Genomic DNA, 18,734 nt, shown 5'->3' on the forward strand with positions numbered 1-18,734 from the left:
CCCATAACCCTTAATCCCCTCTCTTATCAAAAACCCATCAACCCGCGTCTTAAATATATTTAGCGAGGTAGCCTCCACCACTTCAACGGGCAGAGAATTCCAGAGATTCACCACCCTTTGAGTGAAGAAGTTCCTCCTCAACTCCGTTCTAAACCGCCCCCCCTTTATCTTGAGGCTGTGCCCCCTAGTCCTACTGTCCTTTCTGAGCGGGAAGAGTCTCTCCACCTCTATCCTATCCATCCCATTCATCATCTTATACGTCTCAATGAGATCTCCCCTCATTCTTCTAAACTCTAACGAGTACAAGCCTAGTTTATTCAGCCTCTCCTCATAGCTCAACCCCCTCAACTCCGGCATCAGCCTAGTAAACCTCCTCTGCACTCCCTCCAAGGCCAAAATATCCTTGCGTAAGTACGGCGCCCAAAACTGCACACAGTACTCCAGCTGCGGCCTCACCAATGCCCTATACAGCTGCAGCAAGACCTCCCTACTTTTATATTCAATCCCCCTCGCTATGAAGGCCAGCATCCCATTAGCCTCCCTGACCACCTGCTGCACCTGCAAGCTGGGTTTTTGTGACTCATGCACAAGGACCCCGAGGTCCCTCTGCACCGTCGCCTGCTGCAGTTTTTCTCCACGTAAGTAATAATCCTTCCTACCATTATTCCTACCAAAGTGGACCACCTCGCACTTGCCAACATTAAATTCCATTTGCCTGTTCCTGGCCCATTCGCCCAGCCTATCTAGATCCTTCTGTAGACTCTCCACACCCTCCGCACAATTTGCCGTTCCACCAATCTTGGTGTCATCAGCAAATTTCGACACCCTACACTCGGTTCCCTCCTCCAGATCATCTATATAAATGGTAAATAGCTGAGGCTCCAGCACCGACCCCTGGGGCACTCCACTAGTCACCATCCGCCAATCCGAATAACACCCATTGACCCCCACTCTCTGCCTCCTATTTGACAACCAATCCTCTATCCACGCTAACACCCTGCCCCCAACTCCATGCCCCCTTACCTTCTGCAATAACCTCTTGTGAGGTACCTTGTATGTTCTTAAAATGAGCAGGGGAGGCCTCAAATGAAGTCAATACAGTTACAAAAAATCAAATAACAGGACAGAGAATAAAGAAACACTTAGGAATCCTACTTCAGGTACGGCAGGTAATTGCAAAGCTATTAGAAGTATATTGTTTAAATCAGAAGAGAGAAATAATAAAACTAGTGAACAAAGCATCAATGCTGAGGGACAGGTTAGAATGTATGGAGCCAATAAATATTTCTATATAAAAATGCATGGAACGTAAAGAATAAATTAAATAAACTGCAGGTACAAATTCAAATAGAAAAGTATGATATAGGATGGGATTTTATAGCCATGCTTGTCCCGCCTGAGATCAACAGATCTTCCCATTGTCTGCCCCTCACCCATTCCATTCCCGTGGTGGGTGGGGTGGTAAAATTCCGGCCATAGTAGTCATTACTGCGACATGGCTGCAGAATGGCCAGGATTGGAAACTAAATATTTCAGATTACAAGGTTTACAGGATGGGTAGAGAAAAATGGCAGAGGGGGTGGAATAGCTTTACTGATTCCAGTAAATCAAACTGGAAGCAAAATCATTTCAATAGTAAAAGAGGGGAAAGCATCCAGTAGAAATCTTATGGGTAGAACTGAGGAACAGTAAAAGATCTAAAACTGTAATAAGTGTAGTGCATAGACTCCCTGGTCTGAAGTGTTAGTTTGCATAGTGCAGAAATTAGGCGAATATGTAGCAGAATGGTCTCAATGGGGGATTTTAACTTTAACATAGATTGGAAGAGGCAGGCAAGTACCTGGAGCATGTCCAGGACAGTTTCCCATAGAATATGTCCTCGACGTAACAAGGGGACAAGCAATATTGGATTTAGTAATGAGGACTGAACCACAATTGATAACCTAATTGTGCACAAACAATTTTTTAAATGGTGATCACAACATGATCAAGTTCAATGTAATTTTTGAAAGCGAAAAGCACGAATCACCTACTAGAATTTTAGATTTAGCTAAAGCTGATTTTAATGAGATGAGGCAGAGACTGTCTGCAGTAAACTGAGAAAATCTGCTAATGGGTAAAACAATTGAACATAACAACTAAAGAACGAGAGCCCTGTCTGGTCAGCTTGGATCGGGAATGTCCCAACTTGTTGGGACTCTAAATTGGCTTTAACTTGACTGGATTGGAATAAAGTAAACAAAAAAAAACATTGCTTCTCAGTCTTTTGACTAAGATCAAGTGTAGTGTGGACATTTTGGTTAATATGCAAATTAGATCAAGCCTTGGAAGAGGTGCAATGTCTGCTCCAAATAATAGTCCTATACAAAAATGCATGAAGCATAAAGAATAAATTAAATGAACTGCAGGTACCAATTCAAATAGAAAAGTATGATATAGAATGGGATTTTACAGCCATGCTTGTCCCGCCCGAGATCAACAGACCTTCCTATTGTCCGCCCCTCACCCATTCCATTCCCGTGGTGGGTGGGGCGGTAAAATTCCGGCCATAGTAGTCATTACTACGACATTGCTGCAGAATGGTCATGTAGATCAAGCCCAAGACAGGAAGTGTGAGCCTGTCTTGTCAGCTTAGCTGTGGAATATCTCACTTGCTGAGACTTTGAATTGGACTTTAATTAGATTGAATTGGACATAAACAAAAAATTTTAAAAAAAATTTAACACTGTACAGAACCAGTTTATACCCGTGAGAAGGTAAAGCACAACTTCACAGAAAAAATAGTCATAGACAACCAAAGAGATAAGGGACAGCATAAAACTAAAAGAAAGGTCTTGCAAAAATGAAATAAACAGCACAGATTCTGCCAAATGGGAAAGGTACAAAGAGCTTATAAGAGCTACTAAAAGGAACTATTAAAGAACATTTGCAAGGGACATCAAAATCAATAAGAAATTTTATAGTTGTATTAAGGGAAAGTGAGTGGTCAGGAACAATGTTGGCCTACTAAAGACTGAAAGAGTCAATATTATAAAGACTGAAAGAGTCAATATGGGGAAATGGCAGACATATTGAATAATTACTTTGTCTCAGTATTTACAGTAAAAAGAAGGAGGATAGCTTAGCGGAAGTCCTGAGGAAATTTGGATATATGACTTTCTGAGGGTGGCATGATGGCACACTGGTTAGCAGTGCTGCCTCATAGTGCCAGGGGCCTGGGATTGGGGATTGGGTCTAAATATAATTAGCACAAGTAAAAAAATCAATAATGTAGAAATTAATGGAACTAAAGAGTGAAGAATCCCTAGGACCTGATGGTTTCCATCCGTGGGTGTTAAAGAAAGTAAGGGAGCACATTGTAGATGTCCTTACTATAATCATTCAGAGTTCCCTAGATTCAGGAGTCGTCCCTCTGGATTGGAAAATTGCTCACGTCAGTTTGCTTTTCAGTAAGTTTGAAAGAGGAAAACCAGGGAATTACAGATCAGTTAGCCTAACATCTGTGGTGGGGAAATTATTGGAGCCTGTAATCAAGAATAGAGTAATAGTTAATCAGGGAGACCCAGCATGGATTCAGGACAAGTAAGTCATGCCTCACAAACATTACTGAATTTTTTGAAGAGGTGACTAAGGTAGTGGACAGGAGATTGTCCATGAATGTTGTTTACATGGGCTTCCAGAAGACATTTGATAAAGTCCTATATAAGAGACTGTTAACTAAGGTAGAAGCCCATTGAATTGAGAGCAAATTACAGATATGGTAGAGATATTGATTGAGTGGCAGGAGACAGAAAGTAGGGACAATGGTAGGTACTCAAATTGGCGGGATGTGACTCATGGTGTCCCACAAGGATCTGTATTAAGGACTCAATTCACATTATTTATTAATGACTTGGATAATGGCATAGAAAACCATATATCCAAATTTACTGATTACACAATGTTAGGTGGCATTGTAGGTAGTGTGGACGACAGCATTAAAACAAAACAAAGGGATATTGGTAAACTAGGTGAATGGGCAAAACTGTGGTAGATGGATTTCAATGCAAGCAAATGTAAGGTTATCCATTTTGGACCGAAAAGGGATAGATCCGGGTACTTTCTAGATAGATGAAGTTAAACACAGTGGATGTCCAAAGAGACTTGGGGTTCAGGTGCATAAATCTTTAAAATGCCACGAATTGGTGCAGAAAATAATCAAGACAGCCAACAGAATGCTGGCCTTTTTATCAAGAGGATTGGAGTATTAGGATGCAGAAGCTATGCTGTAGCTATATAAAAAGCCTGATTAGACCCCAGTTGGAGTACTGAGAATAGGTCTGGGCACTGTATCTTAGGAAGAATATATTAGCTTTGGAGGGAGCACAACAAAGGCTGACAAGAATGATACCGAGACTTCAGGGATTAAGTCATGAAAAGAGATTATACAAATTAGGCCTGTTTTCTCTTGAATTTAGAAGGTTAAGGGATGATCTGATAAAAGTCTTCATCTTTAAGGTATTAACAGGACATCAGACAGGATAGGTTAAGATAACCTATTTCCAATGATTAAAGATTCTAGAACTAGGGGGCATAGACTAAAAAGTAGATCCAGACCTTCAGGCGAGATGTTAGGAAGTGCTTCTACACACAAAAGGTGGTAGAGGTTTGGAACTCTCTTTCACAAATGGTCAGCTGCTAATTATAAATCTGACATAGATAAATTTTTGTTAAGATATTAAAGGATATGGTCCAAAGGCTAGTATGTGGAATTAGGCCACAGATCAGCCGTGATCTAGTTGAATGTCAGAAACAATCAAGGGGCTGAATGGCCTACTTCTATGTATGTTCACCCTGACTTTAGCAGAAATCCTGTTTCAACATATCAAAGGGATTTTCCAGTGAAGCTCTGTCAAAGTTACAGTTAGAAAGTGGGAGATGTTCCAAGGAAATTCCTGGTCATAACATTTATTTTATTCTACAAAATTTTTTATTGCTTATTACTGAAAATGTCCTGATTAGGTTGAATAAATAAATGCCCCTGTAGATCATTTTGGACAGTTGAACAGCTGGCTTGTTGTCCTTCTGTGCAGGGATTGGATTCAAGCACAACCTAAATTGTTGACAATTCTTTAGAATTCATGGATTTGAGCATGATAAATTGATCCATGGTGGACATTAACCTATCAAATCTCACAAAAATGGATGCAGGACGTAATGGAGAATTCACACTGGCCATGAATTATTAGATTGCCTTGAAAATCATGACTAAATGCACCCAACATCCAATCTATTTTATAGTAATATTAATTTACACCCACCTGTTCAGTGCCAAGGAGCTGACAAAAATTCTCACAGAATCTATTGGCATTTATCATCAGCTATCAAAAAGGTGCACTTCAAATGCAGTTAATATACAAATCCATGAGAAATACACCTGGTTCACAACAATGCATCTTTATTTTTTAAATACCTATACGAGTGGGTCCACTATCTATACTTCCTCCATAACCTCGGGAGTCACAATTAGGCGGTGCCCATCCATCATCACAGTGGCAGTTCTTGTTACTGTTACAAATCTAATAAAATATAAAGAGCCTTTTCATAAAGGAATACAGCAACAAAACAACTAAAATTAATTTTCCGTCACCCCTATTGCCATTGTTCTAATATTTTGATTATGGCTTGTAGTTGTACTGCTACTAATTACAGTTTACATATTCTTGTGTGGAATTGACTTTAACAATTCACTATCCATTTTAAGATTGTATTACCATTCAGAACAGTATCATCTACTAAGCATTATTCAGGACCACTGGCTTTATTTGTGAATTAACTCTTCAATATGCTATTAAACAGTGGTGCTATTATGGGTACTATCACAATAAAATTTAGCTTATTGAGTCTGTTCAATATTGGTAGCTGACACATTACTGGTTTAACAAAAATAGTTAATAACCCAGCATAGACAAGGTAAATCACTTGGATTACAATATAACCTTGATAAAATAAAAATAAATAAAATAATTTGGTTGATTTGAGAGAATAAATCAATTCCAACTTAAGCATGGTGTTAATTTTCAAAACAGAACTCTGTATACCTTCATAACAAAGATAAAGCATTGAGTAAACAAATGTATAATGTTCACACTGTGAATAGGAAGAGAATAATTCTTACACCATTGTTGTTGCATTTCTCTTTGATATCACAATCAAATCCTAGGTTTGTGGCATTCACACATGTAAACTCAATACAGGCCTGAAAAGTAATAAATGAGAGCAATTAATACAACTAATTAAGTTCTCACTTCTATGCCACATTTGAGAATATCTTGCACCGCTTGAGTAAGACTTGATCATTTAGTACTGTATATCAGTGGGGTAGTTCGGGGTGAGGTGGATGGTTGGGAGGGGGGTGTTAGGGTGTGTGCATTTTCGAAGGATACAATGAGCAGGATTTTCCGGCCATGCTCACCCTGAAACCGGAAAATCCCACCCAAGGTCAACAGATCTTTCCATGGTCCACCCCTTGCCCGCTACAATTTATGGGGTGGGTTGTATGGGAAAATTTGCCTCTTTGGTTGGGATTTTCCAGCCCTTGCTGCCAGTGGGATCTTGTGGTACTGCCGAAGGGAACCACCTCTCCCCCCCACCCCACCCACCACCCCGATGCATCCAGATCCTGACCTTGTTTCTAGATATTACAATACTTGTTCCCACAACTTTATGATGGATACATCAGAATAGCTGATGTTTTTCAGGGCTTCTGTCTCTAAATGTGTCACTTTGCACTTTTGGAATGCGCCATTCTACATGGATGGGATTTTAACTCATTCATAAATCATCCACTTGCAAGGAATTAAAATCGCTTATGTCTAGAAAAACCTACTATCAGTAGTTCATATGCACAAAAAGACTTCATGGACCAATGGCAATATAACTTTGGGAGCAAGTGGAAAACTACAAATAATGAGAATTCCAAAAATTACAATTTCAAGAGAAATAAAAGGCTCAAGAGTTGAAACTGGGAGGCTTGAGTTTTAAGAAGGTCTTTTTTTAAATGATAATAGAAACGTAAAATATGTATCGACTAAATAGCAATAGCAATGAGAACAATGTGGTCAGAGTTGGCTGGTGAGGGGCAATGTTCAACAACTGTCCAAAATGGGTGGCAAATCAATGGAATGTCCATGGCATCATCAAGAGCTACTGTTGAGGGGCCTGTTTTGAATTCAATCCTCAGTTAAATGTCAATGTTACTGTGAACCTCAGTTCCCAAATGGGTGTCCTGGTGCAGCTCATCGGTTGTGAGAGAACACAATATTGGCTGGCTGCCATGCTCAGCTTGCCAGCCGATTGGATCTGCATTGTGAGGGGAGGATGTAATCCTGCAGTGGGTGGATGGGTGGGCCTCACATGAAGTGGCAGTGGTTTGAAATTTCTTTGTGGGCCATTATTATGTGGCCCCTGGTAACTCCTTTAAGAACTGATGATTAGACCCCATTGGGTATAAAGGGATGGAACATGCATTATTCTAATCTTTGGCACCTGAAAATTGCAACCCCAATTTGCACACTTAAGCAGAATCCTGCTGGAAGCAGATGGACAGACAGCCACTCATCAATTGCAGCAGACAAGTCTTGGACAGCATAACATGGCTGAACTACCCTCGATCTTCAATCGTCCATTGTTGAAGCAAGAAGGTAAGCTAACAGTTGAAAAATCAGTCTTGGTATGTTTCAATGAGCAAGTGCAGGGAGCGGCTTTCAGGATTGGTATGTCGATGGCGTAAGAAAGTTTGATACAAGGAGATAGTGATGGGCCAGACAGATGCAAACCAAGTGAACAGTGCTCCTACAGGAGGGCATGGAACAATACAACAGCATGAGATCAAGGATAGAGAGCTACACAGAGCACTAGAAAAATTCTACATGTTATGCAGGGAAAATAGAGGGCCAGGGAACTCACTGTCATTGCTCATGTTCAAAAGCTTTAAGTACACAAACAAATTATGCTCAACTTTTCTCTGGTTTCAGAGATTAATGGCTGGAAATGACCGAGCCTGAGCCTGACCTCAGAACACATCAAAATCTCTGGGAGCTATGCAACTTCTATGCAACTGCAATGGTGGCATTGTGGCAGTGGTTAGCACTGCTGCCTCCTCACTGTCTGTGTGTGTTTTCTCCAGGTGCTCTGGTTTCCTCCCACAGTCTGAAAGACATGCTGGTTAGATGCATTGGCCATGCTAAATTCTGTCTCAGTGTACCCAAACAGGTGCCAGAGTGTGACGACTAAGGGATTTTCACAGTAACGTCATTGTAGTGTTAATGTAAGCCTACTTGTGACATTAATAAATAAACTTTAAACTTTCCGTGGAAGTGAGTAGTGACAGCAAAATGTGGAAAGCTGTGTAATTGAGGATATAAACAGCAATTCCATTGGTAACTTATTGAATGTGAAAACATTCAGCTCATACCCTATGCCTTCAGATCTCATTTGATAACTGGTGATTACCTTTTCATTCAATTGCTGTATATTAGCTCATTATTACCTTGCCATTGCCACAGCTAGTGCCTGTGTTCACATAAGAAGGATCGGTGACATCTGTACCCACATGAAAGTCAGCATTGACACATTCAATACCATCAATAACCGAAGTGCTTGTATCAACACCAAAAGGTTTCTCTGTCACTTTTATACATTGAATTTTACCACATTCAGCGTTACTGAAAAAGAGATGATAACAAAGTAACCTCTCAGGTTTAGAAAGAACTGTCAGAGTGATACCTTTTTTGCATTTAATTAATTTACATACAATCATATACCTTAGGCTGCATTTCTTGAATACATTGCCTTGGAATCCACAGTTCCCAAATCTGTCCCCTTGTGAGTTTGCATGTTGAAAACATTCAAGTGGTGCACGCTGTGAAGCTGTTAATACATCATAGGGAAAATTTTATTAGTCTTTGGAATAATGCTTTCTGTAATCTAATAAATGGGTACAAAACAAATCATTGAATATTTTGTTATCATCAAAATGAGTCAGACATTGAAGATGTCATACAATGTTTAGAAACTCCACTTTAACAGTGATGGGGTGTAATATAAACAGGACCTAGTTTTAAGGCTCATAAAATTGGATATCCTAAATTAAAGAATTGGGCATATTAAAATCAAACGCAGTCAAACCAATTGTACAATACACAAACCTGTCTGGGCCTGATTCATCAATCTCCCATCAAAGGTCGTTGCACCCTACTGACACTTAGCAGGAGATCATTGCACCCCATTGAAATGCACTGGTCTATTGTTTGAAGCCCAGATTGGGCCAGACTTTCTGTCACTGCGAGTTCCTGCAGTTGGCTTAATCTGATGGACACCTGGGGGCAGACCCTGGTGTCCTGTCAGGGAGACATCAAGAAACTCACAGGGTATTGGAACCCCCTTCTGGGACCTTACTGGCCGAAAGGCCGAGAATTTCTGGAAAGGCAAGCAGGCAGGGGATAAAGGAACACGTTTTCAGATACCAGGAGCGAAGACTCGATGAAGGAGGCGACCCTTGACCATTCGGAAGACTGACCAGAGAAGGAAGGGAGGAAGAAGCTACCTTCGTGACGATGGACTAGAGGAACTAGAGAATCGAGCCTGCAGTTTTAACCAAACCACCTTGCAGGTAGTATACTTGAATCTGGGGTATCCTCTTGTTTTGAGGGTAATTTAAGGGTTAGAACCATAGAAAATTACAGCTCAGAAACAGGCCTTTTGGTCCTTCTTGTCTGTGCCGAACCATTTTTTGCCTAATCCCACCGACCTGCACTTGGACCATATCCCTCCACACCTCTCTCATCCATGAACCCATCCAAGTTTTTCTTAAATGTTAAAAGTGACCCCGCATTTACCACTTTATCTGGCAGCTCATTGCACACTCCCACCACTCTCTGCGTGAAGAATCCCCTGCTAATATTCCCTTTAAACTGTTTTTCTTTCACCCTTAACCCGTGCCCTCTAGTTTTTTTTCTCCTCTAGCCTCAGTGGAAAAAGCCTGCTTGCATTCATTCTATCCATACCCATCAAAATCTTACACACCTCTATTGAATCTCCCCACATTCTTCTACGCTCCAGGGAATTAAGTCCTAATCTATTCAATCTCTCTCTGTAACTCAGCTTCTCAAGTCCTGGCAACATCCTTGTGAACCTTCTCTGCACTCTTTCAACCTTATTTACATCCTTCCTGTAAACAGGTGACAAAACTGTACACAATACTCTAAATTCGGCCTCACCAATGCCTTATACAACCTTAGCGTAACACTCCAACATTTATACTCGACAGTCCGATTTATAAAGGCCAATGTACCAAAATCACTGTTTACAACCCTATCCACCTGTGATGCCACTTTTAGGAAATTCTGTACCTGTATTCCCAGATCCTTCTGTTCAACTGCATTCTTCAGAGTCCTACCATTTACCCTGTATGTTCTACTTTGGTTTGTCCTTCCAAAGTGCAATACCTCACACTTGGCTGTGTTAACTTTCATTTGCCATTTTTCAGCCCATTTTTTTAGTTGGTCCAAATCTCTCTGCAAGCTTTGAAAACCTTCCTCATTGTCCACTACACCTCCAATGTTTGTATCATCAGAAAATTTGCTGATCCAATTTACCACATTATCATCCAGATCACTGATATAGATGACAAACAACAATGGACCTAACACCAATCCCTGTGGCACACCACTCATTAAAGGCTTCCACTCAGAGATGCAATCCTCCACAACTACTCTCTGGCTTCTTCCATTGAGCCAGTGTCTAATCCAATTTACTACCTCCCCATGTTTACCTAGCGACTGAACCTTCCTAACTAACCTCCCATGAGGGACCTTATCAAAGGCCTTGCTGAAATCCAGGTAGACAACATCCACCGCTTTCCCTTCATTCACTTTCCTGGTAACCTCCTCGAAAAACTCTAATAGATTGGTCAAACATGACCTACCATGCAGAAAGCCATGTTGACTCTCCCTAATAAGTCCCTGTCTATCCAAATATTTGTAGACCCTATCCCTTATCACACCTTCCAGTAACTTGCCCACCACAGACGTCAAACTTACTGGCCTATAATTTCCTGGATTTCTTTTGGAAATTTTTTTAAACAACGGAACAACATGAGCCACCCTCCAATCACCCGGCACCTCCCCTGTGAATACTGACATTTTAAATATGTCTGCCAGGGCCCCTGCAAGTTCAGCAGTAGCGTCCCTCAAGGTCTGTGGGAATACCATGTCTGGTCCTGGGGATTTATCCACTCTGATTTGCCTCAAGACAGCCAATACCTCCTCCCCTTTAATCTGTAAAGGTTCCATGACCTCCCTCCGTGTTTGCTCTATGTCTGTTTCCTCAGTAAATAAGGATGCAAAAAACCCATTTAGTATCTCCCCCATCTCTTTTGGTTCCATACACAGTCTACCACTCTGGTCTTCAAGCGGACCAATTTTATCCCTCACTATCCTATTGCTCCTTACATACCTATAGATGCTCTTTGGATTTTCCTTCACTCTGTCTGTCAAAGCAACCTCATGTCTTCTTTTAGCCCTCCTGATTTCCCTCTTAAGTAGCTTCTTGCACTTTTTAATACTCCGAGCATCAGATCTGTTCCTTGCTGCCTGTACATTACATACAACTCTCTCTTCCTCTTAATCTCCTTAATTTCTCCTTTGAAGACCTCCCACTTTCCATTAACATCCTTACCAGAGAACAGCCTGTGCCAATCCACACTTCCCAGATCCCTTCTCATTTCATCAAATTTAGCCTTTTTCCAGTTCAGAACTTCAACCCGAGGACCAGATCTATCCTTATCCATGATCAGGTTGAAACTAACGGCATTATGATTACTGGATCCAAAGTGTTCCCTCACACTCACATCCATCACCTGTCCTAACTCATTTCCCAATAGGAGATCCAATATCGCATCCTCTCTAGTTGGCACCTCTATATACTGATGTAGAAAATTCTCCTGAACACATTTTACAAACTCTACCCCAACTAAACCTTTAACAGAATGCAAGTCCCAATCTATATGTGGAAAATTAAAATCCCCTACTATCACAACTTTGTGTTTCTTTGTGTTTCTTGTAGTTGTCGTTGCAGTTAGTAGTGTTACTGTTAATAAACTTGTTGAACCTTTACTTGTGTTTGTCCTCTGTCCATCTTGTAAATAAGGGCACCGGGGTAAAACATTGGAGTAAGCAAACTGGTCAAGAGTATTTGAGAATTAATGGGTACAATAGGGGAAAGCTATAGCTGAAAACCCAATCCCTGCTGCACATCTGTTTCCTCAGACAGGCCTATGGGACTTTCCATGTTTGCCCTTGAGAATTCAGCAGTGCTGGCAAGGGCAAATTTATTGGCTTGTGAAGGTTAATATTAGGTGGGCCATTTTCAGAGGGGAATTTCAGCCTCAAGTCTTTAGATTATAATTACGTTTTTATTCTGTCATTAGGTATAAATATTTTTCAAATAAGGATCTTTCCAAAGGCTTGTATTTGATTTGATTTATTATTGTCACATGTATTAATATACAGTGAAAAGTATTGTTTCTTTCATGCTACACAAACAAAGCATACTGTTTATAGAGAAGGAAATGAGAGAGTGCAGAATATTGCTGAGCACCAAGAAAGCAGAAATTTATTCCGATGGTTAAAAAGGACAGTAGGAAGAGAGGTAATAAGCCGTGGATAACGAAGGAGGTGAAGGAAAGTGTTAAATTAAAAGCGGAGGAATTTAGAGTAGCTAAGAGCAGTGGGCGAGAAGAGGATTGGGAAAGGTTTAAATGTCAACAAAGATTGACAAAAAAGTTGATAAAGGAGGGTAGAAGAAGCTATGAAGCTGGGCTAGCGCTTAATATAAAAAAGGATAGCAAGAGTTTTTATAAATATATAAAAAGGAAGAGGCTGGCTAGGGTGAACGTTGGTCCCTTAGCGGATGAGAAAGGGGACCTAGTGGTAGGGGATGGGGATATGGCTAAGGTCTTGAATAACTTTTTTGTTTCTGTCTTCACGGAGGAGGACGTGAATAATTTGCCGGGTGTTAGCGATGGAAAGGTGGTAGGACTGGAGGGTCTTAATGACATTACTGTTACTAGAGAGGTGGTGCGCGACAGACTGGAGGGGCTGATTGTGGACAAGTCCCCAGGACCGGATGGAATGCATCCGAGGGTTCTGAAAGAAATGGCGGAGGTGATAGTGGATGCCTTGGTGGTTATTTTCCAGACGTCGCTGGATTCCGGGGAAGTGCCGGAGGATTGGAAAACGGCTAATGTTACGCCGTTGTTTAAGAAGGGTGCCAGGCAAAAGGCGGGGAATTACAGGCCGGTTAGTTTAACGTCTGTGGTAGGTAAAATGTTAGAATTCGTCATTAAGGAGGAAATTGCGAGGCATCTTGAAGGGAATTGCTTGATAGGGCAGACGCAACACGGTTTCATTAAAGGGAAGTCGTGTCTGACAAATTTACTGGAGTTCTATGAGGATGTGTCTAGGGCGGTGGATAGAGGAGAGCCGGTGGATGTGGTCTTTCTGGATTTTCAGAAGGCGTTTGATAAGGTACCTCACAAGAGGTTACTGCAGAAGGTCAGAGGACATGGAGTTGGGGGTAGGGTGTTAGCGTGGATAGAGGATTGGTTGTCAAATAGGAGGCAGAGAGTGGGGGTCAATGGGTGCTATTCGGATTGGCGGTTGGTGACTAGTGGGGTGCCCCAGGGGTCGGTGCTGGGGCCTCAGCTATTTACCATTTATATAGATGATCTGGAGGAGGGAACCGAGTGTAGGGTGTCGAAATTTGCTGATGACACCAAGATTGGGGGAAAGGCAAATTGTGCGGAGGGTGTGGAGAGTCTGCAGAAGGATCTAGATAGGCTGGGCGAATGGGCCAGGAAATGGCAAATGGAATTTAATGTTGGCAAGTGTGAGGTGGTCCACTTTGGTAGGAAGAATGGTAGGAAGGACTATTACTTACGTGGCGAAAAACTGCAGCAGGCGACGGTGCAGAGGGACCTCGGGGTCCTTGTGCATGAGTCGCAAAAACCCAGCCTGCAAGTGCAGCAGGTGGTCAGGAAGGCGAATGGGATGCTGGCCTTCATAGCGAGGGGGATTGAATATAAAAGTAGGGAGGTCTTGCTGCAGCTGTATAGGGCATTGGTGAGGCCGCAGCTGGAGTACTGTGTGCAGTTTTGGGCGCCGCACCTGCGCAAGGATATTTTGGCCCTGGAGGGAGTGCAGAGGAGGTTTACTAGGCTGATACCGGAGTTGAGGGGGTTGAGCTATGAGGAGAGGCTGAATAAACTAGGCTTGTACTCGTTAGAGTTTAGAAGAATGAGGGGAGATCTCATTGAGACGTATAAGATGATGAATGGGATGGATAGGATAGAGGTGGAAAGACTCTTCCTGCTCAAAAAAGACAGTAGGACTAGGGGGCACAGCCTCAAGATAAAGGGGGGGCGGTTCAGAACGGAGTTGAGGAGGAACTTCTTCACTCAAAGGGTGGTGAATCTCTGGAATTCTCTGCCCGTTGAAGTGGTGGAGGCTGCCTCGCTAAATATTTTTAAGAAGCGGGTTGATGGGTTTTTGATAAGAGAGGGGATTAAGGGTTATGGGGAGAGGGCGGGAAAGTGGAACTGAGCCACGACAGATCAGCCATGATCTTATTGAATGGCGGGGCAGGCTCGAAGGGCCAGATGGCCTACTCCTATTTCTTATGTTCTTATGTTCTTATGTAATATAGTGTTACAGTCATAGCTAGGGTGTAAAGAAAGATCAACTTAATGCAAGGCAGATCCAATCAAAAGTCTGGCAGCAGGGAAGAAGTCAGCATTTGCCAGTATTTTCTGTGATCTTTCGGAATGATAGCTTATACTTACTAGGGCCAAAGAGTGCCTGACATTGTGCATCATAGGTCTGACATAAACCTTCATAGCAGTATGTTGCACCATTTGCACACGGATAACCATTTTGTATGAAGACATCTGGCTGGCATAAGTGTGAGGAACCATTGCAGTACTCGGGGAGATCACAGGCATTCACTACTCCTCTGCATAAAGTCCCTGCAGGACGGAACTACATGGAATAATAAGTCTGAGAATGAATCAATGTTTATTAATGCTGATGTTTTTCCACATTTTACAAAATGCACATTTTTTTCCCTTCGCTTTCAAAAAATGAATAGTGCTGAATAACTGGAGAAATGTAATAGACTATAGCAGGATTTTTCTGTCTGCTTGTGATGATGTTTGCTACTGGAAGGATTGGAAAATCCTGCCCAAGCTTTTGTGCTAAATTCCTGATTCCAGTCTTAATGAGTGTCAATGATACTGAGAGAGGGATGCTGAGGTGGGTGGTGGGGAGTGGGGGTGCAGACTGTGAAGTAAGCTGATGTCTGAAGTCCCACCCTTTCATTATCATTTAAATATGGTAGGGTGGTTACAAAACAAGGAATTCACATTCCTACCAATTCCTACCCCTATATTCCTTGACTACATTGTTTAACAGCGAAAGAAAGACATACATACTTTATGGAAAATTGCCAGTTTGTTGTTCTGCTATTATATAAAGTATTTGACGAACACTATTTGCTTTTTTGTTGCACAAATGTTTGGGTGTAGACTGTCATCAGAATGCACTTTATCATGAAAAGTAAAGCAGGAAAGCCTAATGCCGAATCCCTGCCCTTGATTTTAGCCTCTAAAGTTTTCTCTCAGTCATATTAGGAGGAGTGTTTTCAATTTAAGACAGAGATGAGGAGAATTTCTTCTCTCAGAGGGTAGTGAATCTATGGAATTCTTTACTGCAGAGAACCATAGAGGTTGGGTTGTTAAGTATGTTCAAGGTTGAGATAGATATTTAATCAGTAAGGGAATTGAGGGCTATGGAGGTAAGGTGGGAAAGTGGAGTTCAGGATTATCACATCAGATTAATCATGATCTCATTGAATGGCAGAGCACACTTGATGGGCTGAATGGCCTACTTCTGCTTCCACTTATGGTCAGCTCTTTGACCACGCTATCTTATTTAAATGATAATCAGAGAGTGGGACGTCAAACATCAGTTTACTTCACAGTTGTTACCTCACCTTTCCCCTCAATACCACTGACACACAGCAAGACTGGAATGAGAAAGGTATGACAGGGACTTTGATGATTAGTAGAATGAGAAATCTTAGATTACACCTTGTTTGTGGCATCTTCTTCCTCTTAGACTGAAGAGCAAGGCTGGCAGAAGTAGGGAACCCTAGATGACTCGGGATATTGAGGCCTTGGTCAAGAAGAAGAAGGAAGCACATGACATGCAAAGGCACCTGGGATCAAGTGAATCCCTTGAAAAGTATAGGGGGTGTAGGAATAGAGTTAAGAGGGAATTCAGGAGGGCAAAAAGGGGACACAAGATTCTTTTGGAAGATAAGGCAAAGGAGAATCCAAAGAGCTTCTACAAATACATAAAGGGCAAAAGAGTAACAAGGAAGAGAATACGGCCTCTTAAGGATCAACAAGGTCACCTATGTGCAGATCCACAAGAGATGGGTGAGATTCTAAATGAATATTTCTCATCAGTATTTACTATTGAGAAATGAATGTTAGGGTAGTGATGTCTTGAGGAGTGTGCATATTGGGGAGAGTGATCATTGTATGGTGGAGTTTCTGGTGCAGATGGAGGACGACAAAGTGGGTTCCCGGACACGCGTCCTTTGTTTGAACAGAGGGGAGTACGGTAGGATGAGAGAGGAATTGGCGAATGTGGACTGGGCGAGCGCGTTGGAAGGTAGGTCTGCTGAGGAGCAGTGGAGGATTTTTAAGGAGATCTTTCTTGGTGCTCAGCAGAAATTTATTCCGATGGTCAAAAAGGACCGTAGGAGGAGAGGTAATCAGCCGTGGATAACGAAGGAGGTGAAGGAAAGTGTTAAATTAAAAGCAGAGGCGTTTAGAGTAGCTAAGAGTAGTGGGCGAGAAGAGGATTGGGAGCGGTTTAAATGTCAACAAAGATTGACAAAGAAATTGATAAAGAAGGGTAGGATAAACTATGAAGCTGGGCTAGCGCTTAATATAAAAAAGGATAGCAAGAGTTTTTATAAATATATAAAAAGGAAGAGGCTGGCTAGGGTGAACGTTGGACCCTTAGAGGATGAGAGGGGGGACTTAGTGGTAGGGGATGGGGAAATGGCTGAGGTCTTGAATAACTTTTTTGTTTCTGTCTTCACGGAGGAGGACGTGAATAATTTGCTGGGTGTTAAGAGATGGAAAGCTGGTAGGACTGGAGGGTCTCGATGACATTCTGTTACTAGAGAGGTGGTGCTCGACAGACTGGAGGGGCTGCTTGTGGACAAGTCCCCAGGACCGGATGGAATGCATCCGAGGGTTCTGAAAGAAATGGCGGAGGTGATAGTGGATGCCTTGGTGGTTATTTTCCAGACGTCGCTGGATTCCGGGGAAGTGCCGGAAGATTGGAAAGCAGCTAATGTTACGCCGTTGTTTAAGAAGGGTGCCAGGCAAAAGGCGGGGAATTATAGGCCGGTTAGTTTAACGTCTGTTGTAGGTAAAATGTTAGAATCCGTCATCAAGGAGGAAATAGTGAGGCATCTTGAGGGGAATTGCTTGATAGAGCAGACGCAGCATGGTTTCGTTAAGGGGAAGTCGTGTCTGACAAATTTACTGGAGTTCTATGAGGACGTGTCTAGGGCGGTGGATAGAGGAGAGCCGGTGGATGTGGTCTTTCTTGATTTTCAGAAGGCGTTTGACAAGGTACCTCACAAGAGGTTATTGCAGAAGGTCAGGGGACTTGGAGTTGGGGGTAGGGTGTTAGCGTGGATAGAGGACTGGTTGTCAAATAGGAGGCAGAGAGTGGGGGTCAATGGGTGCTATTCGGATTGGCGGTTGGTGACTAGTGAAGTGCCTCAGGGGTCGGTGCTGGGGCCTCAGCTATTTACCATTTATATAGATGATCTGGAGGAGGGAACCGAGTGTATGGTGTCGAAATTTGCTGATGACACCAAGACTGGTGGAACGGCAAATTGTGCGGAGGGTGTGGAGAGTCTACAGAAGGATCTAGATAGGCTGGTGAATGGGCCAGGAACAGGCAAATGGAATTTAATGTTGGCAAGTGCGAGGTGGTCCACTTTGGTAGGAATAATGGTAGGAAGTATTATTACTTATGTGGAGAAAAACTGCAGCAGGCGACGGTGCAGAGGGACCTCGGGGTCCTTGTGCATGAGTCGCAAAAACCCAGCTTGCAGGTGCAGCAGGTGGTCAGGAAGGCGAATGGGATGCTGGCCTTCATAGCGACGGGGATTGAATATAAAAGTAGGGAGGTCTTGCTGCGGCTGTATAGGGCATTGGTGAGGCCGCAGCTGGAGTACTGTGTGCAGTTTGGGGCGCCGTACTTATGCAAGGATATTTTGGCCTTGGAGGGAGTGCAGAGGAGGTTTACCAGGCTGATGCCGGAGTTGAGGGGGTTGAGCTATGAGGAGAGGCTGAATAAACTAGGCTTGTACTCGTTAGAGTTTAGAAGAATGAGGGGAGATCTCATTGAGACGTATAAGATGATGAATGGGATGGATAGGATAGAGGTGGAGAGACTCTTCCCGCTCAGAAAGGACAGTAGGACTAGGGGGCACAGCCTCAAGATAAAGGGGGGGCGGTTTAGAACAGAGTTGAGGAAGAACTTCTTCACTCAAAGGGTGGTAAATCTCTGGAATTCTCTGCCTGTTGAAGTGGTGGAGGCTAC

At 42.5% G+C, this 18,734-nt stretch overlaps 1 protein-coding gene across 4 annotated transcripts in view; it reads right to left on the reverse strand.

Moving 5' to 3' along the window:
- Nucleotides 1–18,734, reverse strand: part of adam9b (ADAM metallopeptidase domain 9b) — a 73,031-nt gene that overhangs the window by 13,252 nt on the left and 41,045 nt on the right. For all 4 annotated transcript variants that reach the window (XM_080205691.1, XM_080205694.1, XM_080205692.1 and 1 more), the window contains 5 exons: nt 14,882–15,077; nt 8,805–8,910; nt 8,531–8,705; nt 6,158–6,238; nt 5,453–5,558 (listed from right to left, as the gene is read on the reverse strand). In XM_080205691.1, coding sequence (XP_080061817.1) covers nt 5,453–5,558; nt 6,158–6,238; nt 8,531–8,705; nt 8,805–8,910; nt 14,882–15,077 — 664 coding nt within the window. The remainder of the gene's footprint in view (nt 1–5,452; nt 5,559–6,157; nt 6,239–8,530; nt 8,706–8,804; nt 8,911–14,881; nt 15,078–18,734) is intronic.

This window comes from Carcharhinus amblyrhynchos, chromosome 17, assembly GCF_965287045.1.
Source record: "Carcharhinus amblyrhynchos chromosome 17, sCarAmb.v2.hapA, whole genome shotgun sequence".
Lineage (NCBI taxonomy): Eukaryota > Metazoa > Chordata > Chondrichthyes > Carcharhiniformes > Carcharhinidae > Carcharhinus > Carcharhinus amblyrhynchos.